General features: G+C 37.5%; 2 protein-coding genes across 5 annotated transcripts in view; one reads left to right on the forward strand and one right to left on the reverse strand.

Annotated features, from left to right (window-relative positions):
• The window catches only part of LOC132133941 (tyrosine-protein kinase Fer-like), a 35,171-nt gene extending 17,176 nt beyond the window's left edge, over positions 1–17,995 (reverse strand). The window contains exons 1-4 of one of the 4 annotated variants that reach the window (XM_059546860.1): positions 17,820–17,995; positions 2,850–3,126; positions 2,490–2,663; positions 905–1,004 (exon numbers count right to left, since the gene is read on the reverse strand). In XM_059546860.1, the coding sequence (XP_059402843.1) occupies positions 905–1,004; positions 2,490–2,663; positions 2,850–3,059 (484 nt within the window). In that variant the 5' untranslated portion in view covers positions 3,060–3,126; positions 17,820–17,995. Of the gene's footprint in view, positions 1–904; positions 1,005–2,489; positions 2,664–2,849; positions 3,130–5,018; positions 5,039–17,617; positions 17,787–17,819 lie in introns of those variants that run through there. The other 3 variants (XM_059546853.1, XM_059546868.1, XM_059546874.1) reach the window with 3 other exon arrangements.
• A 3,294-nt stretch (positions 17,996–21,289) lies between these two features.
• On the forward strand, positions 21,290–23,695 carry LOC132133780 (V-type proton ATPase subunit G 1-like). Its single transcript, XM_059546749.1, has 3 exons — positions 21,290–21,478; positions 22,204–22,304; positions 22,898–23,695. Exons 1-3 carry the CDS (start codon positions 21,397–21,399, stop codon positions 23,069–23,071), a joined length of 357 nt encoding a protein of 118 aa, XP_059402732.1. The 5' UTR covers positions 21,290–21,396; the 3' UTR covers positions 23,072–23,695.
• Positions 23,696–24,508: the final 813 nt, after the last annotated feature.

Genomic DNA, 24,508 nt, shown 5'->3' on the forward strand with positions numbered 1-24,508 from the left:
CACCCAAAAGCTGCACAACACAAAATATGATATTTTGTAGAATTTTTCCAATGCTTTTGTCCATACAATGAAAGCTAATGGGGTCCAAAGCAACACTGAACCCCACTGACCTTCATTTCACACACACACACACACACACACACACACACACACACACACAAAATCACTAAGACCTTCTTTAAAATATATTTCGTGTTCTGCAGAAGAAAGTCATACAGGTATGGACTGACAAGAATTAAATGGCGACCAAAATTAAACTGACAATCCTACAGTGCAGATTACTGTAATGGTTCTCTGTTTGTTTTGGACCAGAAAAACCCAATAAATATCTCATGGTTCAGTTAGAGAGTCATTTGTGAATTCAGTAATGGCTGCGAGTGATTCACTGAGTAAGAGAGTCTGAGAGCCTGTCCCAATACAAACACTTGAGCACATTTGATCCTAAATGTTTAAGTGGGTATGAGGACCACAAGTGTGTGTAGAACTTGTGATTAGCCGATGGTGCACATTTACAGCACACTGGTGTAAAATTGCAAGTAAAGTGCTTACAGAAGCTTTATTAGGTTCTAACTTTCAATCCCATGCAAATGAATGAATGATTGGATGCATTTAGTTTCAAATACTGCTCCGATCGGTTTTAAGTGTGCATTAAGGACACTGAGCTTTGCCATTAAGCAGAACTTGGACAGTCTTGCACATTTACTTCGTGTCACATGCATGTGCCCTAAAGTGGGCAGAGCCAAAAGAGGGTACTGGCATAGACCCCGGTTTTAAACTTCTAAGCCTAAAACATTTGCATCTATTTGACTCTTCAAAAAGAATTGGTTCATAACAGTCATTTTATTTTTGAATCAGGCATCATAACAATTTGAAAGAATGATCAGAGAATGAAAACACAGCTCACCTTTTACAACAGCTTCCTTGTATTTGTCTCTTGCTAAAACAGCATCCTTAGTTAACTGCCTGTAGGTGCATTTTAACTTCTCAAGATCGCTTTTGGTTACCTGTGAGGGACAGAAGCCAAGTCAAAACTGATCCATCACACTTGTCCTGTTTACACCCAATAATGGACGTAGATAAGCTATAAGGTCACCGAGGCGACCAAAAATTAAATTTGTTCTATGAATGTCTAATTTGCGGTTTAAAACTCATCTGTTGCCAGATCCACTTATTATAAGTATCTTTGGACTTGTCTTTTCCACTTAAATTGACATTTTAAAAAGTTCATAAAGTGGGACGTTCCAATTTATGGTTAGTGATATCTTTATTTTATCTTACTTATAAAGTATTTTAACAAATTTCAGTTTTTTGTTTTTGTTTTTAATCTGGCAACACTGCAACGCCACCTGACAGCAATCAACAAGACCCACGGACAGGTTATTGCTGACAGGGTACCACATTCAGTAAGGAAAACGCAAAAAAGCATCATGAAATTATCCGTCAGAAACGTTATCAACACTATCAAAAACAGTAGCATTTAACACTAGTACACAGATCTGTAGAACAAGTTACAGAATGAAGTAAAATATGCAAACACTAGCCATGAAGAAGTCTACGCCATTTTGTTCATTAAAGTAGTTAAAATTTTCACAAAGTCAAGCTAAAAACATCCATATATCATCTATATAGCAATGGTTACGAATGAAAACTATAACAGTAATATGTATTTTGCATGAATAATAAACAAGATACATTTATCCACCCCTAACATACAGAATTAACAAATTTTCAATGCAATAAATTTGGTATAATTTAACAATGTTCATCCGTCCAAAACAGAGAAAACATCTTTCACAAACATCTACAGGTCTGTCTCTGACTTGAGTGTTTTGTATATATATTGAGCTGTATTTGTAGGAGTTATTTTAGCACGATTCTTAACCCCTCCCCAGTACTCACTCGTTTTCAAACCCTGGTTACGCCCATGCACCAAATACTGAGATGCATTTTCAGTTATCCAATCACAAGTAGTCGAGATGAATTATCATTTACACTGACCTTAACATGAGTTTTAAATGTGACCACATGTGTTCAGACTTCTTCACACTTTGCATCACTTTCACAAAGCATCGACTGCAATGCATGAATACAAATTATGTCAGTATGCTGCTCATGAGTGAGCGGGAAAGGATGTGAATTGAAAGGACACAAATTGTAATAGCGATTTCAATTGTAATCTGTGTGTTTTTGTACAACATAGCAAATTTGTAATCGATTGTTTGGGGGTTTGGTTTGCTTTTACAAAACACATCCCATACTGTCTTTTGTGGTTGTTCAAATACATGAGACCACATGAGAAACCCTACTCTACAAAATCAACCCACTCGAATTAGTTTTCGATTACCTCTGGAGGAGAAGATAGTGGACAAGCTCAAAATGATACACCAGTATTTAATGTCGTTCACTTGTGATCGGATTAATGAAAACACATCTTAATACCAGGTGTAAACAGGGCCACTGGTGTTCTCTGAATCTTTATAAAAGCTTACCCTGTGCATCTCAGACTCGATCTGCTGGTGGAGGCTTTGGTAACTCTTCTTCACCTGCTGCTTGTCTTTGATCATCATTGTGAGGCGGTGGAGAGGCCCTGAGTTGAGCTCCTCAGCGTGACACTTCATGATCTTGCTCAACTGCTCTGTCTGCTGCACCATGTGAGTCCATGACTGATAACAAAAACCACATACCAACATACACAGAGATAGAATAAGAAATGTGGTTAAGGTAGTGTGAGAAACAAAGAGATAAAAAGACGAGACAAAAACAGGTTGCAGAGTGACTAGCTCTGAGTATCTAAAAATCAAAAGCATCAGCTCGACATGTCAACCCATAATGCAGCTGAGGGCCGTTACCTTGGAGACAGTACTGACGTATTGGATCTGAGAGGAGCTGTCATGCTTGTCCACTTGCTGGCTGATGTTGAGCAGGAGCGATGCATATTCCTTATCGCTCTTCACCCGCAGGGTCATGAAGCGCTTCACTGTCTCCAGCAGCTTCAGCTCCCAGTCCTGCAACTTCATCAGACCCTCGTGGGAGTTGCGCAGGTCCCGGCCGAACCCCATCTCGCTCGCAAGGCACGCGGTCTCTCTCGCTCAACAGTGTGCGTTACTCAGGTCTGCATCGTTACTGCTGCTGAGAGACGATATGGGTAGAGATAAAGGCTGGTTAGTTGAAATGCATCAACATATGTGCCAAGTTGTAGGCTATTTTTTTATTGATTTCGTATGGTTTTAACAAACTTTTTCAAATGTAATGACTCTATAACATCCTATGGCATGTAACCATGACACAAAAAAATAATAGTATATTTTTCTTACATGATGATAACATGAATGTGCGTATTTGTATTTCAATTTTTACAGTCTGTGACAAGTGGGATGGGGCCGAGAGCCATGGGAATGGAGCGAGGCCGGTGGAGTGATTGGAAATGAGCGACACCTGTTACACTCACCGGTCTTGAGTCCCACAAAGGAGATCCGGAAGTATAAAAAAAAAAAAAAGAGGAGCTATGACAGTGAAGGACAAGAGAGGACCAGGCCTGGGCTTTATTTTGTGTTTTGGTTTTGTTTGTGCGTGGCAGTAGTCCGTGAGGGTTGGACCACGCTGTTTTGTGTTTAGTTTTATTTGATTTGAATGTTCGCCGGTTCCCACCTCCTTCTTCCCGTGACTACAAAAGTTGTTTCATAGCGTTACACAGTCATCATCATCAATATCATTACGTTTTTGGAGAGTCACACCAAATGACATTATACGAACTAACTTTGTGGTGTCATAAAAAAATTCTAATTATCTGATATTTTAAGAGACTAATTGACATTCTGCAGGGATCAGCTCTCTATAACATCATTTCCTGTTTTAATTTTGCATGTGGGTCACACCCACTGATCTATAATAGAGAACTGAATTTCTCACTATATCATAGAAATGAAGCCACCGTGCCGCCATACTGGTATTCCCTTGTATTTCATACATTCTTTTGAAATAAAAGGAAATTGTATTATTTTAATAAGAAAACCACTTAACAAGTAATCGTTTTTATATCTGATAGTCTGAATATCTGATATCTGAAGTCTCACTGTACATTCTTACGATGCAAACGTCCTAAGCATGTACGCAGTTATTTGTTTTATGTCTGGAATTTCCCCTGGGTAAATTCATTACAGTAACAAACATCAGATGAACATGACAAACACTGGATGAACGTGAACATATGCATTTCAAATGACAAAGTGCTCACGAAATCGGAATAAAAATTTATGCTTTGTATGTACAGTTTTTCACCATTTATAATTTTGTTATAGTGTTCTATTTGTTTTATTATTTGACTGCAAATGTTTCAAAAATGATTTCAAGAACATCATTCATTTTAAAGCAGGTATTAATTTAAACATTGGTTAAATGAATGGGCTGGGCGATGTGGTCAAAAAATTATCATGATAAATTTTTTTCATACCAGTCGATATCGATAATTACGCATCACGGTAAATTTCAAAATGGTTTTTTAGGTTTTATTGTTTATATGTAAGTTTAACGGCATATTTTTGCTCCTATTTGCAAGTTGTAGAAACCAGACCATTAAATGTGGTTTTAAACCACTCTTTATGGTCAGAACATCACAAACACGCACGATTTTGAATTCTTCACACTTTTCCAGTCATTTTTCCTTAACAAAATAAATATCTTAAATAGAGAAATTAAATGTTTAGTTTTTGCATTTTCTAATCTAATGAGTGATTTAAGATCATTAAACCTGTTTGTGTTGCCTGACTTTGATGACACGTATCTTCAGCACAGTGTAGGCTACAATATTATTATAAAAAATTGTGTCACTTATTTGACAGTAATTTGAGTTGAGGTGACAGTAGTAGCTTTAGTTAGTAGCAGATATAAATTCTTGTTCATTATCAAAGCCAGTAACAACTGTTTAACTTTTTTATATGGTTGGAGGTGTAGCTGTTCTGTTTAAAGATGTCTATCAATGCAAGCAAGTGTCACTTGGTCAGTACTTGTCTTTTGAATACCTAGGGATTGTGTTGAAACGTGCTCCATACATTCTGTTTATTATTATTTACAGGCCTCCAAAATACTCTCCAGCCTTTGTTGAAGAGGTCACAGAAATGTTATCCATGATTTCCTCAAAGTTTGCCTGTTTTGCTATTGCAGGGGATTTTTAATATTCACATAGATAATGCAGAAACCAAAACTACAAAAGAAATTGTAACAGTTTTAAACACTTTTGACCTGATTCAGCATGTGCATGGATGTAGCACTATCTGATCACTTCTGTATTTTCTTTGATATATTGATCTCTGCTACCACTGTATCTAGATTTGTCTCTGTCATTAAGAGATGCATTAACGAGAACACTAGTGTGCCATTTATGGAGGATATATCTTTAACACCAAGGATTTCTGCAGACTCTGTTGATCTTTTCCTTGATTCTTTTAACTCAAAAGTTAAGAATTGATGATATTGCTCCTGTAATAGTCAGTAAGAAGACTGGCAGACAGAAATCAGCTTGGAGAAAATCAACAGCAGTACAGAGTTTAAAAAGACAATGCAGAAAAGCTGAACAGATGTGGCATAAGTTGAAACTTGCAGTTCACTATAGCACAAAGACAGCCTTCATGCTTTCAATCTGGAACTAATCACAGCTAGACAGAGTTTCTTCTCAAACCTTATAAACAGTAACTTAAACAACACTCACACTCTTTTTGCTACTGTTGAGAGACTGACAAACCCCCCAAGTCAGATTCCCAGTGAAATGCTCTCTGACAGCATATGCAATCAGTTTGCTTCCTTCTTTTAAAGGTACAGGTTGTAGGACCTGCCACTAGAGGGCGCACAACCAAAACAATAACTATCGCGTGGTTTGATGACGCTAAGGAGGAGCGTGAAATGATGGGATTTGTTGTCTTCTACCCAACTGCTGACGGCCATCAATCAGATGGAAAGATAAATCATGGATTTAACGCGAGTTTAACAATTTGCGCAAGTAGATTACATACAAAGTCAATGCAAAGATGCAATCAGACAATGGATCCGACGCGTCCTTGCGAGGGTCTAGAGACGCGATGCCCCTCGTTTGGCGTGTATGCCCCATAATACTAATCTTGTTGATCGTTATAATAGCATACGTTTTCTGTAAAGATACGAATCAAAACAACTCACCTGTCGAGTTTGAAATTTTGTTACAGAAAATTTTAATACAGTTGACATATAATACTACTGTTTCTGTATCATGAAATGCAGTTTTAAGAGGTTTTCAGGCGAGAATGTAAACCTGTCACTTTTAGTTCGAAAATCGATTGCACAATCGATCGGACAAACCAAAAAAAGTTTTGAAAATGAAAATAAGGAATCAATTTTAACCAAATATGTACACTATTAATTTTAAAATAATTAAACAATTAAAAAATATAGATGTAACAAAACTCACAAACAAGCAGAAAAAGAAAATAAAGAATTCCGAAAGTGCAGTATGCCTTGCGAAATCTAGACAGAAAATACCAGCAATTTTACGCGTCTATAAGACCCAGTGACGTCGAAAGCGACCTCTTATGCTGCGTTCACACTAGGGATGTGCACGGATAGTCGAACATTCGTTCTGCTCTAATTATTCGATAAATAAAAATGATGTTCGAATTTCGCAAAAAAAAAAAAAAAAAAAAAAAAGTTCACAATAAAACCTAATTTGGTCACGAAGGTGTATGCAAGCAAAAAATTATTAATGAATGATTAAGGGGCCATTCACATATCGCGCCTAATAAGGCTTGGAAAAGGTTATGCGCGCCGCTTTCTCCTTCTTTCCAAAGCGCTCGGGCAGAAGCGCTCCTGAGGCGACGCGTTCTCTCCATGAAGACGCGGAAATTTCAGCAAAGGATAAATGGATTTGCAGCACAAAAAAAAATCGCTTTCAGTAGCTCTGCTACTAAATTTATTTCAAAATGGCAATCCATATACAGCTATGATCAGCTGTTCCTTCATCTTGGCTGAGCTTTCAACGTTGTTAAGGGAAAGGATGAAGCTGAATGTTTAGTTCTTGTCACATGACCTGCGGTGCGCTTGCGGCATTCTGAAAGTTGAGATGTTTTTAACTCGATGCTGTTCGGACGCGCCTGAAAAAAAAACGGGACCGCGTCGCACCGCGTGCGCATCGCGACCGCGTCGCTTCCATTATGAGCGCGCATACCGCGCGCCTACATTGGAAATAACGAACTTGAGCATGCAAAAGACGCGATATGTGAACGCCCCCTAAAAGAACTGCGGTCTTCTAGTACTTCAAATATGCCGTGGAGAATCACAGAAAGTGATCCAAGAACATTGTTGCAGCATCTCTCAAGCAACGAATAAACACTGCTAACTTGGAGAATGCAGTGAAAACTCCTCTTCTCGCGTCTGCCCTAGACCCTCGGCACAAACATCTCAGGTTTCTCGATGAAAACATGAGAGAAGTAAGAAAAAAAAACTTTTTTGAACATTATCAGAACATTTTCCTTGATGCGAGTGGTGCGGATACAGTCGCCACGATGAAGATGCAATGCCCACTCGTTGGAAAGTTCTCCAGCGATGATTACAGAGAGTCCAGCCGAGACGAGTGGGAACAGTTCTTGCTGGAGCCATGTATTCCACCAGATGAGGATCCCATTCAGTGGTGAAACGAGAACACGAAGCGCTTCACAAAACTTATTCGCTTAGCACACCGTTATTTGTGAGTCCCACCAATGTCTGTGCCGTCAGAGCGCGTTTTCTCCGCGGCCGGCCTTATTGTTAACAGACTAAGGAGCAGACTTTCCCCCAATCATGTTTACATGCCCGTATTTCTTGATTTGCTGACAGTTTAAAAGTTAAGTGTAAGCTACATTCTGTACAATAGCCTAATTGCTGCAGGCTGCTTTACGTTTTTTCTTTGTTCACTTTTTTTTTTTTTGCTTTTAATCTGTACTTTTGTTTGTTTGCACGCATTGTTAAAGGTTTTCAGCTACAAAACACGATGTGTAATGTTCAAGCTTATTGTAAGCTTGTTTAAAATGACGAAAACAAATAGATAGAAAAAGATTTTCCAAGGTGGCGCAGCCCATACCCCCCATAAACGGCTTCAAACCCGTTCTTCAGAAAGTCTATGGGTGACGTCACAGAAGCTTTGTCCATATTTTTTACAGTCTATGGTTCACACCAAATGCGAATGATTAAGTCAATGTAAAGACATGTTTACGCGCGTCTGGAGCTCTCGCGGTGCAGGAGACGCGAATTCGCCTCATTCGTGCATCTATTCTGAGTTATGAAAAGGACCATTGCAAGCTGACAGCGACCGGCTTTTGTGATGGACAATTTGCAGTAATACCCCCACCTTGCGCAGCTGCACGTGAGTGTCCCTGGGACATCAGTGCTGTTAGAGCACGTCTTCTCAACAGTTGGACATAAGTTTCATTTTTTTGAACAGTTGTTTGAAATGGACTGAATCATTATTTAAAATAATCTTGGAGATTTTTGAATTGCCTAAATCTAAATGCAGCCGGGTTGAAGCCCGCAGTGATGTTTTTCTTTTGTTATGGCAGCCGTCCCCTCTGCACATATATTTTTCCGAGAATGTTGCACTCCTGTTGCTGTTTGTTATTCTGCACGAAACTTCATGCCAATAAATAAGAAATATTGCTGACTTGTGCGTTTCCAGCGCTCTCTTTACGTTCGTCCGTTATTTGACGTTGAAAAAGGAAACGTCTTTTTTTTTAGACATGGAAAATCGATTTTACAATCGATTCAATGAACACTTATGTCTTAAAAATCGAAAATGATTTTTTCACAAAAGTGACAGCCCTACTAGCCACTGGCGATTATATTGCCAAGGTCTGCGTAGAGGGTTGCAAAATAAAAGTTCATTTTTACATAAAGGCATTGTGCTAGAAATATTACTATTATTTAGTAAAATGTATGTGATACTGTTACTACTGTTAAAAAAATGTATAAACCTTTATTTTTTAATTAAATAAATCACAATATTTCTTCCATGTTTCAATTTTAATAGCAAATGTCCTTTATTTACCAAAAAATTAAATGTGTTTAAATTTCAGTAATTAAAAGACAAGTTAAATTTGGGTGAAACTTGTTTACTGTTTTTCATAATTATATTACTTGTATAAAAACGTTAAATACAATTGTAAATAAGTATAAAGAATGGCATTGGTTTTATTTTTAGTGATAAAAAGTGTGTAATTAGCATATTTTTGTGTTTTGCTTTTGTACCGAAATTGGTACCGAGAACCGTGGATTTTCACTGGTATCGGTACCGAATACTGAAATTTTGGTACTGTGACAACACTAGTTACAGTACTTTTTGTGTGAAATCATCCTCGTGTGTAGACTGAAGAGTGTGAGACTGAAGAGTCTAAAGCCATCGACTCTACTACTTGTTTGCCTTCTGTTTTCAGTTTTTATAACCAATTATTACTATGTGTTCCATATCCCTATTATCACTACCACTCGCAAACCAGGCATCACACACTGTAGGCAGTGCAATCCTAACAACCAGGACACTTTGCTGTCTACTAATACACTACTTTCTTTTCCTACTGGTCTCTGGAACTGCCAGTTTGCTGGAAACAAAGCATATTTTATTACTTCTATTACTAGTCATTCAAGACTAAACCTTATGGCCCTGACAAACACCTGGATCAAACCAGAGGACAATGCTACACCTACAGCACTCTCCAATAATTTCTCATTTTCCCACTCCCCCCACTATGACTGGAAGAGGTGGAGGTACTGGTCTGCTAATCTCTAATGTAGGGATGTAACCATTACCAGTTTGACGATAAATCATGATCAAATTCCCCACAGATATTATTATCTAGAATAATTTATGGAGCAGATAAAATACATAATTTATTAATCAATTATAATTTTTTGACAACCATTTTCTTTATTTAAAGGCTGAAATGTGAGGTTTACCTTTTTATGTAACTTTTTCAAAGCTTTATTTGAACATTTACATTAGATATTTGAACATGCCAATTGTTGTCAATCAAGTTGTCATTTAAAATCCAAACATCATTGGTAATGTTATTGTTTCAGTGATTATGCAAACAAAAAGTCATTTTATTTTCTTGTTTGTTGATTTTATTGGTGAAGTGATTTGTGTGTCTGTACTTTTTGAATATCTCCAGCACATTGTAACAATACGGTGCGTGTTATACTGATAACAGTGATAATTTTGGTCACTATAACCGTTACAAGACGTTTCCATACCATTACATTACTACTCTAATGATTTGAAATGTAATTATTTACCATCTCTGAGTATCAACAGCTCCTTTAAAATCACATTCAGCCACTATAACCCACCCACTTAAAATCCATTTACATCTGTTTGTCGACCCCCAGGACCACAAGATAAACTTCTTGGATGAATTAGATGTGGTGTTCTCAACCTTTTCTGAGGATGGTGTTCCCCTAGTTATGCTTGGAGACTTCAACATCCACCTATATAAACCTCAATCTGCAGACTTCCACACTCTGCTTGCAACAGCTGACGAATTTGCCTCATTCTTTATTAATAAAATTACAAACCTCAGTGCACAATTTGCCACACCACAAACTGTCAAACACATCTTACCAGCAAACATACACTCGTTTTCATCCTTCTGTCCACTCTCTGAGGCAGAAGTCTCTAAACTCATCCTTTCCAATCCTACTTGTCCGCTTGATCCTATTCCATCTCATCTCCTTCAAGCCATTTCTCCTGCCGTTGTACCTGCACTCACCCACATCATTAACACATCCCTTCACACTGGTGTTTTTCCCTCAACATTTAAACAGGTTCATATAACCACATTTCTTAAGAAACCCACTCTTAACCCAACTCTTTTAGAGAACTACAGACCAGTTCTCTTCTAACTTTCATTGCAAAAACACTTGAACGAGCTGTGTTCAACCTAGTCTCTACCGTTCTCACACAGAGCAACCTCCTGGACAGCAACCAATCTGGCTTCAGAAGTGGATATTCGACCGAGACGACCAACCGTTGCTAAAAGCCTTAATTTTTTTTTTTTTAAACGCTTTAAAAGCCTTTTTTTTTTTAGATTGCAATGTTACAATGAAATCTGATTTTAACCCTTTTTTGCACATAATATAAAGGCTTACATGTTTACATTCACTTTATTTGTTTTCAAAGCCTTTAATAGTTATTGTTTTGTTGGACAACATTGGGGAGAAAGTGAAATATATATATTAAATACAGATTTTTTAAAATACAAATACATAAACAAAAATACTGAGATATATACCGTATTTCGCAAATTGACCAAAAAATACAGAGATATGAATTTTTGCCCATATCGCCGAGCCTTATTACAACATGATCAAATGCCACGTTATTTTGAGTAGTTGATTATTGTTGAACAATTTAAATATAAAAAAATGTCAATTTTAGTATTAAAAATGATCATATATTTATTCCATAAATCAGTAATATAGATGAGAAGGAACAGTATCAGAAGGCCGTAAGATATTATTTACTGTATTAAAGAAAGATCTCATGTTCTCGTCATCTGACCTAATTATAGTAGACAAGTAATCAGATTTAGCGGTTAAAAGAGCATTCAGAGCATGTGATCTGTGTATCTTTATGCACAGTAAGTCCAGTTTTAATGCATTAACTTTCCAAGCAACGACCCTTAGTTTTAAGAAGTCTCAGGTGCAGAATGAGTAAAATAGAGACAGCAGTTGAACACAAAAACTAGCTATTTTAATTAATTTTCTATTTCAAATAACAGTCCACAGTACTTCCATTAAAAGACCAAAAAACAAACTGGATGACTGACATGCTGCACTCAGGAAGTGCTTATCAAATCATCACATGAAAAACGTGATGTGTGTACACCTCAAAGCCCTGATCAGTCTTAAATAACCACGTAACAAAAGCATCACTTACCTTGTTATCAGCATGTCTACATTCTGCTAAATAACCTCACCCAACCAGTGCATGCAAGTGAAACAGAGGAATATGCCTTAAACCGGTCAACTTTTATGCCAGGTTTCCAAATACAGGCTAATTGAAAGACAATGCAGTTTAACAAGTGCAAATCAAGCGAAAACAGACTTCCTGTGCGACGACCAGCTAAAACACATGAGTTTCAGAAAACAGCCAGATCTAAAAGCAATCTGAAAAGTCAATGACTGTTGAACTGAAAGCAAGGACTGTAACACAACACTACATTTACACACCTCCAGTTCCTTTCTTAGCAACTAAAAAAAGTATGAGAACAACTTCAGGTATTTGTGTCTTGAGGCTAATGTGATGACACACCACGACTAAAATGACACTGAGACATTACAGTACAACTGCTACAGTTAAATCCAAATGCTTTTAAAATCAGAAATGGTGACTGGTTTACAGTCTGTACTAAAGCAGAAGGTCGTCTAATTACTGAGATTAGTAATGTAGTTCAATACTTCACAAAGCCCATAATAACTTCCTCATCTGAGAGTATGCCTTCTGCTCCCCTTCATCCACACAGGTCACATTTAGCTTATAGACCACCGATTCATTAAGAGGCTTACAGAAAGGCAGCTCTTTTGAGGATTTTGCCACTTAAAGTGATAAAAGACTATTGCATTGTGTTGTGTTGAAAGAGTTTTTATTAGAGGAGGCACACTCTTTATCATGAGATCTCTTTGTTCGCGATGGTTAAAGGTAGTGCTCTGGCAATTTGAAAGCATTATTGTTATCATAAAAAGATCTATCTTGCATGTGATGTTCTTCTGTTAAAATAGCAAAGTTCACAGCAATCATTCGGTTTGTTTAATAGGTCATCCGTCAGACCATAAGAGCTGAACTATAAGAGTTGTGTCAGTAAGCCACATGAAGAAACCAAAGTGGCCAGACAAATAGATGTAGCTAAATGAGCTGATGTCAGTTTGACAGTAACAGCTATCGTTGGTTTCCTGTGAAACTGTTACTGTTCAGACAAACATGGTCAAAAATGACAGCTCTTGACAGATATATTATTTAGGAAGTTTGTTTTAAATATAAATATTTTAAGAACGTTGACTCAAAATCATCTTTTATTCACTCTAAAGCTTAGCATGTCAATAAACACAAATTACAAGCAAGTGCAATATCTTATTGAGAGAAGGTGAAAAGGAGATTTCTGATTTCTGACAGACAAAACAGCAACACTTTACAATAAGGTCAAGGGGGTGGAACGGTTCAACTTTTTCACTGTTCGGTTTGTTTCACAGCTTTAGAGTCACGGTTTGGGTATGGTTCAGTATGTGCTATGTTAATGGACAAACTATACTTAATTAAATACAATAGAGTAAAGATACAAATAAAATAAACAGTGATTTATTTATTTTTTTTTCAGGGAGGTTTTAGCATTAGTTTTGAGGTACAGAAATTGAATAAAGTAATCAAATGTAAAACAGCATCGCATATTTGACTGTATAAATTGTAAAGATTGTTCTTTATTAAAGTTATAAAAGCGATTTCTTTGTTGTTGCTGTTCGATTAATATAAATACTGTCACTTTAATGCACTGATGCACTGATGCAGTGGCCTAAGTTCAGCCGGCTATGTCTGCTGTAGGATACTTACCAAAACGGGCATTTTGACATAATTTTTGTGTGAATTTGTCCATTTAAACACAATACTTCAGAGAGACCTTATATTTGCTCAAGTTCTGAGGTTCATGCATCAACAGAAACATATATTAGCTGAACCCGGTTTGTTTTACGTGTTATTTATAACAAACCATATTACAGATGCTTTGTCAGATTTAAGTTGAGCCACGGTCCCAGCGCGTGCCGAACCATGTGTGGTGAACCGAACTGGTTTTTTTCAGCGAACCATGCCATCCCTAATAAGGTCCCACAAAGTAGTGTTAGTTAGTTAGTTAGTTAGTTTTTGTTTACATAATATGTTTGTGTGCTGTGTACATTTATTAGGTATATATAAATACACACACCCACGTATGTATATTTTCAGAAAAATCTATGTTATATATTAAATATAAATTATATGAACATAAAAATAGACATGTAAAAACATGTAAATATTTTCAACATATATACTTATTTGTATATATAAATAAGTATATATATATATGTATATATAAATACTTGTATTTATATATACATAATAAATGTACAAAGAACACACATACATATTATGCAAACAAAAACTTTTATTTTGGATGCGATTAATTGCGATTAATCATTTAACAGCACTAATAAAAATACAACTGTTTATTGTTAGCATTTTAATAATGTATTAGAAAATGCTGAAATTAACATGAATTAAGATTAATAAATGCCGTATTTTTCCTTGTTAGTGCATGTTAACTAATGTTAACAAATGACACCTTAATGTAATGAAGCCAATTTTTTCTAAAATGTGAAATGGAGTTTATGATACTTTATGTGAAAAGACAGTGATTTATTTTTATTTCTTTCAGGACTCGTTTCTGTTCACCAGCAACTGATTGGATTTTTTTTATTATCGTTTTACTATCAGTTTGCGGCCTTAAACGATTTAATAAATGATTGGACAGAAATGTTAAATAAAGAATGCAAATGGAATATTAAGGCGTTACGTTTTTAGTAATAAAAAGGCTACTGCTATTTGTATTTACTTAATTATTTTAAATGACCATCCATGGATTTGGAAAGAATAGTTCTGCTGTCACTGGAGATGCACGTGCAACAATCTGGGGGCAGTCATGGCCTAATGGTTAGAGAGTCAGACTTTGTTGTAGCCCAAAGGTTGCAGGTTCGAGTCTCAGTGCCAGCAGGGATTGTAGGTGGGAGAGTGAATAACCAGTACTCTTTTCCACCTTCAATACCACAAATGAGATGAGACCTTTGAGCAAGGCACCAAAACCCACAACTGCTCCCTGGGCACCACAGCAAAAATGGCTGCCCAATGCACTGTGTGAGTGCGTGTGTGTGTGTGTGTGTGTGTGTGTGTGTGTGTGTGTGTGTGTGTGTGTGTGTGTGTGTGTGTCTCTATTTGGATGGGTTAAGTGCATAACACAAATTCCGAGTATGGGACACCATTAGGGCTGTGCAAAAAATCAAATGCGATTTTCATGCACATCTAGTCAGTAAAGGCGTTCCTGTGATTAGTAGTATATCTCCAGCATGTGCGTTCAGATCAGGGTTGCTAGGTTTTCACAACAAAGCCTCCCAATCTGCTTCTCAAAACTAGTCCAAAACTAGCCCAGTCGCATTTTAGGGGCTAAATATCAAGTTATTGAGATTGGGGTCGCTTCAAGCTGCGGACATGGGAAACAACCGTGGACTTGGCAACACTGGTTTAGGTGGAGCGGTATTTACTACACAGAGCCGTAGTTCACTGACAAGCTACACAAAATCACTTTCAAAATCGACAATAAATCGCCTGCGATTTTGCAAGTGATTTTGTGTAGATTGTCAGTTAAATTATGGCTAAATGCCAACCAGTGTTGCCAAGTCTGCAGTTGTTTTTCATGTCCGAAGGCCGAAAAGGCCCAAATCCCAATAAAGTAATATTTAGCCCCTAAAATACGAATTTTCCCAAAGTAACCTTGCCAAAAACATGTATTTTATCGCCCGGAATGAAACACGACTGGCTAATTTTCAAAATCAATTGGGCAGGTTTTGTTTTGAAAAACCTGGCAACCCTGATCTGAACACACGTGCTGGAGATATACTACTAATCACAGGAGCGCCTTTACTGACGAGATGCGCATGAAAATCGGATTCGGTTTTTTGCACAGCCCTAGACACCAAACTTGTCAACATGCAACATCACAAGCACAATTTGTAGATTTTAAATTCTTGATTTCAAAACCATGCCACATTATATCCAGCTGGCTGATATGTCATATTCATTGTGTACTGTATATAAGATGTGTGTTTTTCGGTATTTAATTGAGAAAATATTATTCCCAGTGCAACAGACGTACCAAATTACTGACTGCACTGTTGGTTAGTGTTCACTTACTTCCTATTGATGCTTTTTACCATTTCTTTATTTGAGAAAAATACTATGGTACAACGGAATCAAGAGATTTCTATTTCAAGAACAAATCTGTCATGTAATCTGTTTAAATTTCCAGTTTTTTTTTTTTAAGAACAAATTATTTTTTTCATTCTGATTAAATTATAAATTATTTATTTGTAATTTAGTAAATAGTATGTAAAATAAATTGATTTAATTGCATCATGTGCTGTTTAATATCTTTAAATAAAATACTGTGATATCACACAAAACAGCTTAAAATCCCTAATATATCAGAACAGACCGCTTAACAAAAAAAAAAAAATCCATATAACCACTAGAAATATGTATCTTTACTTGATCCTATTCACAATGTGAAATGCTTTACAATGTCAAACGAGACCTGCAGAAGCAGATCGGACCAAGCAATCGAACCAAGTGTGAAAACAACTTCATGTAATGAAATCAATCATTTCAAGGACAGCTCAAAAGCAAGAGCCTGGCCCACCAATGAAAACACATCATAGAGCTGTAAAATAACCACTGTGCTGTATAATCTCTCACCCATAACACAATTAGGCTGGTTAACGCACTTCAGTGGGAGTCCAGCTCAACAAGGATTTGCTGTGTGCTGCAGAACAGCTCTGTGGGGGCTCAGATGCTTGAATAGCACTTCTGAGCACACCGGAGGAGGAATGTGCGTCCTCTATATGAGCTTCTGAGAAACGGGACCAAACACACAACATGTAAACAAACTCAGCTGCTTGTGACCAACATCGCTTTAGGTTAACATAATGGCAGATCCAAGACTTACAGAGTGTTTCTTCCATTGTAATCCAAGTAAAATACATTCTGTATGATTCTTACCACCTGTGACTAAAAGAAATACTCGCCGAGTCTTTCAGCCCAGGGGTTGTGACAGCTTTCATACAGGAAATGAACAACACCTTAATCAAAGACCAAAACAGACTGGGGATCGGTAAAATTATTATGATTTACTCCATGAAAACACATGCATAATTATTTTGGGCATATAGTGACCACAAAATGTATTTGCACATATGGATTGAATGGAAATCAATACATTATAGCAAAATATTAAAACAAGTGGCATTTTTACTTAAAGCCAGCACAAGCATATTTTTCAGTTTGAAAAAAAAACATTCACCAAAATTAAATTACATACAAACAGTATTCAACATTTGGTTGTCAAACGCTGATGTGTGCATCATTCAGGACTAAAGAAAGCATAATCGCAGCAATGCTTGATAGGGGTAATTCAAAGAGTTTATGATCATTATATAAAAGAGGAAACTGAGGATTTCCCCCCATCGAAATTCAATGGGAATAACCAATTAACTTAAGCACAAAAAGCCCTTGTCAGCAATCCTCCTCAATGCATCTCTCAGAATAACATTACATGCTAATAACATGCGATTGGCTGAGCTGGTCAAGGTGAGAAAACCGCAATTTAGCTGGTAATCTGCACAGTCCGTTCATACCGCTGTTGTCAAAAGTTTAAGAAGAGTGACGGGCGACTGTTTTTGTGTTCAGATACAGCACAACCTCACACATCCATAAACGTCATAAATAACATTCTCGGACAGTTGACAAACTGCAGAACATATTTTATAGGCTTACTGAACACGTTCATTGGCTTTCCTGCGCTGGTGGGACGTTAGCCGCTGCTAGCGCTGCCCTGCTAATGCTGCCTGGCCTTTTCCTTTGGAAAAACAGCACAACAATTGAACACAAAACGCGCAAAACCGAGACTCGCGCCACACCAAACACCACTCGCGTGCGAACAACATTGCGTATGTGATAGAATAGATAACTGACTTACTGTAATGGAGTATTGTGGTAATTGTCGGTGTTTCCTGATTCCTCGGTATTCCTCTTTTCTTTGACTGGGGTTGGAGGAGTTGAGTTGGGATTCGGGAGGGGTTTCCGCTCGGCTCCAGCGCTGCCACTGGCTTGTGACGTTCACCACTCGACCCTCCGAGCACTGTGTGTGTGTGTGTGTGTGTGTGTGTGGGGGGGGGTGTCAGGAAACAGTACTGGCGTATATACCTCCCTGAATTGTCATTATTTCAAAGTAGAAGATAAAGAGATGCTCGTTTTCTGGTCATTGACTCGAGGGGTGTGGAGTAGGAGGCTGCTGAGCCGCTCGTCTAAATACTCAACTGCTGAAGGGATTGAATACCTCAGTTTTACACACTTTTAAATACTTTAATTTAAGTGGGAACCAGTCACACCCTTACACTCAGTGCGCTGAGATTAAATGGATGGTCTGCAGATGTCTGTCTGTCTGGGACACCAAATATTCGTGGTCTGTTTTCAGAGTACTGTAAGTTAAATATGTAACTGTCCATGAGATGGCGATATTTCTTCTGTTAGCTCGATGAACACACTCTAGACTTTTTATAATCTTGTTGATTTACAGGTGCATCTCAATAACTTAGAATGTCGTGGAAAAGTTCATTTATTTCAGTAATTAAACTCAAATTGTGAAACTCGTGTATTAAATAAATTCAATGCACACAGACTGACGTACTTCAAGTCTTTGGATTTTTTAATTGTGATGATTTTGGCTCACATTTAACAAAAACTCACCAACCAATTCACTATCTCAACAAATTAGAATATGGTGAAATGCCAATCATCTAATCAACTCTAAACACCTGCAAAGGTTTCATGAGCCTTCTCTCAGCTTGGTTCACTAGTCTACACAATCATGGGGAAGACAGTTGTCTAGAAGACAATCATTGAAACCCTTTACAAGGAGGGTAAGCCACAAACATTCATTGCCAGACAAGCTGGCTGTTCACAGAGTGCTGTATCCAAACAGGTTGACAGAAAGTTGAGTGGAATGAAAAAGTGTGGAAGAAAAGGATGCATAACCAACCGAGAGAACCGCAGCCTTATGAGGATTGTCAAGCAAAATCGATTCAAGAATTTGAGTGAACTTCACAAGGAATGGACTGAGGCTGGGGTCACCACACACAGACGTGTCAAGGAATTTGCTGAACCACAGACAATGTCAGAGGCGTATTACCTGGGCTAAGGAGAAGAAGAACTGGACTGTTGCCCAGTTGTCCAAAGTCCTCTTTTCAGATGAGAACAAGTTTTGTATTTCATTTGGAAACCAAGGTCCTAGAGTCTGGAGGAAGGGTGGAGAAGCTCATAGCCAAGTTGCTTGAAGTCCAGTGTTAAGTTTCCACAGTCTGTGATGAACTGGGGTGCAATGTCATCTTCTGGTGTTGGTTCATTGTGTTTTTTGAAAACTAAAGTCACTGCACCTGTTTACCAAGAAATTTGGGAGCACTTCATGCTTCCTTCTGCTGACCATCTTTTTGAAGATGTTGATTTAATTTTTCCAGCAGGATTTGGCACCTGCCCACACTACCAAAAGCAAAAAAGTGTTGTCTGTCTGTCTGTCTATCTATCTGTCTGTCTGTCTAATCTATCTGTCTAATCTGTCTGTCTGTCTGTCTGTCTGTTGTCTAATCTGTCTGTCTGTCTGTCTAATCTATCTCACTGTCTGTCTATCTGTCTAATCTGCCTGTCTGTCTATCTCTCTGTCTGTCTGTCTGTCTCTCTCTGTCTGTCTGTCTATCTGTCTAATTTGTCTGTATGTCTAATCTGTCTGTCTAATCTGTCTGTCTGTCTGTCTCTGTCTATCTGTCTACCTGTCTAATCTGCCTGTCTGTCTAATCTGTCTATCTGTCTAATCTGGCTGTCTGTCTGTCTATCTGTCTAATCTGCCTGTCTGTCTAATCTGTCTGTCTAATCTGTCTGTCTGTTTTATCTGTCTATCTCTCTGTCTATCTGTCTAATCTGTCTAATCTGTTTGTTTGTCTGTCTGTCTGTCTAATCTGTCTATCTGTCTGTCTGTCTATGTCTAATCTGTCTATCTGTCTAATCTGTTTGTTTTTCTGTCTGTCTGTCTGTCTGTCTAATCTGTCTGTCTGTCTAATCTGCCTGTCTGTCTGTCCGTCTGTCTATCTGTCTGTCTAATCTGCCTGTCTGTCTAATCTGTCTGTCTGTCTGTCTATCTATCTGTCTGTCTGTCTAATCTATCTGTCTAATCTGTCTGTCTGTCTGTCTGTCTGTCTGTTGTCTAATCTGTCTGTCTGTCTGTCTAATCTATCTCACTGTCTGTCTATCTGTCTAATCTGCCTGTCTGTCTATCTCTCTGTCTGTCTGTCTGTCTCTCTCTGTCTGTCTGTCTATCTGTCTAATTTGTCTGTATGTCTAATCTGTCTGTCTAATCTGTATGTCTGTCTGTCTGTCTGTCTGTCTGTCTCTGTCTATCTGTCTACCTGTCTAATCTGCCTGTCTGTCTAATCTGTCTATCTGTCTAATCTGGCTGTCTGTCTGTCTATCTGTCTAATCTGCCTGTCTGTCTAATCTGTCTGTCTAATCTGTCTGTCTGTTTTATCTGTCTATCTCTCTGTCTATCTGTCTAATCTGTCTAATCTGTTTGTTTGTCTGTCTGTCTGTCTAATCTGTCTATCTGTCTGTCTGTCTATGTCTAATCTGTCTATCTGTCTAATCTGTTTGTTTTTCTGTCTGTCTGTCTGTCTAATCTGTCTGTCTGTCTAATCTGCCTGTCTGTCTGTCCGTCTGTCTATCTGTCTGTCTAATCTGCCTGTCTGTCTAATCTGTCTGTCTTATCTGTCTATCTCTCTGTCTGTCTGTCTATCTGTCTCTGTCTGTCTGTCTGTCTGTCTGTCTAATCTTTCTGTCTAATCTGTCTGTCTGTCTGTCTGTCTATCTGTCTGTCTAATCTTTCTGTCTAATCTGTCTGTCTATCTGTCTGTCTGTCTATCTGTCTAATCTGTCTGTCTGTCTAATCTGTCCGTCTATCTGTTTAATTTGTCTGTCTGTCTATCTCTTTGTCTGTCTATGTATATTTTGTAATACAAAAAATACAAATGGAAAATATTATTTTGTTAATTTGCTCTTGAAATTGATTACCAACAAGTTAAAGTGTGTGTGTGTGTGTGTGTGTGTGTGTGTGTGTGTGTGTGTGTGTGTGTGTGTGTGTGTGTGTGTGTATAATAGCTTGGAAACAAATTTCAAGTGTTATTTAATTGTTATTTAATATCATTGATCCACTATTGTAGTTTTTGTTACTATTTTTTTTTGTTTATTTTTATAGTTTCAGTTCTCATTTTGATGTAGTTTTAATAATTTTCTTGTGTGTGTTTTTTTTTATTATATAATATGAATGACCAGCGCCCCCTGACGGAAGCGTTAGTTGTGACCTGACGCGTTCTCAGTCACGTGACTGTCATCAGCGGATTCGCGTGACGTTCGATCAGCTGACGATCAGTTGACCTTCTCCGCTGCGGGAGATACGGACATCCAGACCTCCTATCCTATCCGCAGTGTTTGAACACATCCAGTACTGAACCATGGCGAGCCAGTCTCAGGGCATCCAGCAGCTGCTGCAGGCGGAGAAACGAGCCGCAGAAAAGGTCGCAGAAGCCCGTAAAAGTAAGTTGCCGTTTTGCTTGTCATCGCTGCAGACTAGCGCTTAGCTAACATGCTAACTGCCCAGCAAGACACTGCCGATGTTTTCTATATGTATTGAATAAATAACAAATAGAGAAAATGTGTTTTAAATGAAAATACATTTCCCTGATCATATTTTATATAATGTCAACACAATTTAGGCAATGAAGGTTTTCTTGATTGTTTTTCGGGTGACAGACTTGCTAACAGCTCTGTAAGATAAGCCTCTATGATGGATAATATTTACCAGTTGATGACATGTAACTAAATGATTATTGTTGGCCAATTTACAATTAGGATGTTCAAGATTCAAAACCTAAGGTGAAAGTGAAGACTACATTTTAACACAAGAAGTCAGCTTTCCGCTCGTGGTTTTCTTTGGGACTTGATGTTTTGTTGTTGTTGTTGTTGTTGTTTTTCTTGTGAGCCCTGTTCAAGTTTCATGTCTGTTCTTTATAGTAAGGTAGAGAATGACTGTAAGTTTACTAAAAATCTTCTTAAATGAAGTGTCCCAGTGACACTGACTCACTAAACATTTACTCGGTTCCTGTTTTTATAGAGATGTTCTGCTGCTGGCTCTCATTTCCCATACAAGAGAGGAATTTCCCTGCAGAGAGCAATATTTGACCTTTTTTTCTTTTTCTTCTGCCTATACAGTTGTCACATGTATTATATCAGTAATGAGCATTGTGTGTGTTTTTTAATAGGGAAGAATCGCCGTCTGAAGCAAGCCAAAGAGGAGGCGCAGGCTGAGATTGAGCAGTACCGTCTGCAAAGAGAGAAAGAGTTCAAGACAAAGGAGGCTGCGGTGAGATTCAGTCATTTCTGGTTTAAGGATCCATTTGTATTCGTAGCAGTGCTTCTTTATTTACAATGGAAAAATCTTGTCAAAAGGTGTCTTGGTACTCCGTTTTGAGGAGTGCTTTTATTATGATTTCAAGTGTCTGGTTATTGGCAGTTGGTATTTTAATTTCAGGACTTCTCCCAGTTTGAATAATGCCCAGGATGGATTCTGATTGGCTGCCAATGTTTGTATCATTCATCAGCTGAAAAAAACAATCGTTCTGAAAATGATTCCAAACGAAATAGTTTCTTTGTGCATTTATTGTAATAGTTGAAGAGTCGACTCTGCTATTCTTTAATATTAAGAACGATTTTAATTTTGAAACACCTTTGAGTTATAGCTTTTACTATATGGTAAAAATATAATTGTTCAGTAAATACTTATATTAATCTCTTACAATAATGTCTGCAGTTCCATCACAAACCTCTTGGGGTCGCACGCCTTGTTGGGAAGCAAATGACAAATCTGAAAAAAACATAATACTGCAATCTGAAGTAAGATACATGGGCATTAGTATTTAGTTCTGAATATTACTTCAAGTTAATGTCCTGTTGCAGGCACTGGGGTCCCATGGAAACTCCGCTGTAGAGGTGGATAAGGAGACCGTAGATAAGATGCGCTGCATCCAGAGCAGCTATCAGCAGAACAAGGAAGCTGTGCTTGCAAACCTGCTGAAGATGGTGTGCGACATCAAGCCAGAGATCCATGCCAATTACCGTGTCGCTGGATAAACACCTCTGACCAACCACCACGTCCGTTACAATCCCTCAAGACCCACAAAGCACTGAGACAAAGACTACTACTGGACATATCACGTTACAATCATAATAAGGACTACACTGCTTAATAATACTTCATATCAACTTTACAACAACACATTCCCTGTGGTTTAGACAGATGCTTACTGAAACAGAAACCTATCAAAGGTCATGGTACTTTACATACACATCACCACAGTGTTTTTCATTGTGTGCATCTATATCTTTGATATAAGCCAATACGAGTCTTTGTCTCTGCTCTCTTAGTTAACTGTAATATTGTCCGGTTTATCAGAGTGATCTATTTCTTTGTGAATGATACCTTTAAATGTTTGTATGAGTGTCTGTATCTCAATGCTACGTTCTTAATTTATAAGTAATCTGATGTTGTTTTATCTAATTGATGTATACAGTAAAGTATTTTTTTGTCAGTGGGTTTTTTGTGACAAAGCTCATAATTATCATTATCTTAATGTAGTATTCATGATTGAATTAGCTGCCCTCTTTCTCCCTCTTTCAGCTCTTGTTTTGTATAAGTAGGTGTATTCCTCTGTTTCAGCCTGCTGTGGAAATGTAATAAATGTCTGTACAAATGGATCCTCATTTGAATTTCTTACTCTTATTTATCTAGGATGATGCTGAAGGAGCACAACCGGCAAATATTGTTTAACTATGATCTATATTTAGCTATATTGTCCATCTATAAAATTTATAATTCTCCAAAAACTATTAATTCTTAAAAAAAAAATATATAAATTATAATATATCCATGCACTTAACAAGTAGTTTAAATGTTGTCACTAGATTATAAAAACTGCACAACAATAAATGTCTTCCAGACTTTTCCTGAATAAGTTTAATAAAAAGCTTAATGATATTTACATATCTACTCGGATAAATATATCGCTTTATTTATTTTTAAACTTAAACGCTAATTTTCAGTGGTAAAAACATAAGGCCTCGACTCCGTGCAACATTTAACTTATAAAATAAAATGTCTTCTTATTAAGTGAACGTACGCGCACAATTGTCAAATATAAAATCAAAAGCATTCAACTCTGCCAACGCGTAAAGACAAAATTATATACAATTGTTTGTAAACATCACGTATTTTCTTGACGTGGCATCGGGAGTACGGAAAACGTGGAAACTAGAACGATAACTTTCTTTTACTGGAAGGATACAGCAAAAACATCTGGGTATGCGCACATCAATATAGCGCATTTTTTTCTCACACTGTACAATAACAATTACTATTTTTGCATTATTGTAGGCGTAGACGTGAATAAAACACAATCTAATAGGTAGAAAATTAAATTTATTGTTAACTCCCGGTTTTTGCTGTATCTCTTCAAGCCGCAACCGTGAAACACGTCACAGGCATGAATAAAATAATAATAATAAAAAAGA

The sequence above is a fragment of the Carassius carassius genome, chromosome 4 (genome assembly GCF_963082965.1).
Source record: "Carassius carassius chromosome 4, fCarCar2.1, whole genome shotgun sequence".
Lineage (NCBI taxonomy): Eukaryota > Metazoa > Chordata > Actinopteri > Cypriniformes > Cyprinidae > Carassius > Carassius carassius.

Bases quoted from the DNA above. Each gene is read 5' to 3' on its own strand.
- LOC132133780 (XM_059546749.1), top strand. From the start codon at position 21,397: ATGGCGAGCCAGTCTCAGGGCATCCAGCAGCTGCTGCAGGCGGAGAAA. The intron at 21,479-22,203 runs GTAAGTTGCCGT...GTTTTTTAATAG, and splicing joins GGTCGCAGAAGCCCGTAAAA to GGAAGAATCGCCGTCTGAAG. The intron at 22,305-22,897 runs GTGAGATTCAGT...GTCCTGTTGCAG, and splicing joins TCAAGACAAAGGAGGCTGCG to GCACTGGGGTCCCATGGAAA.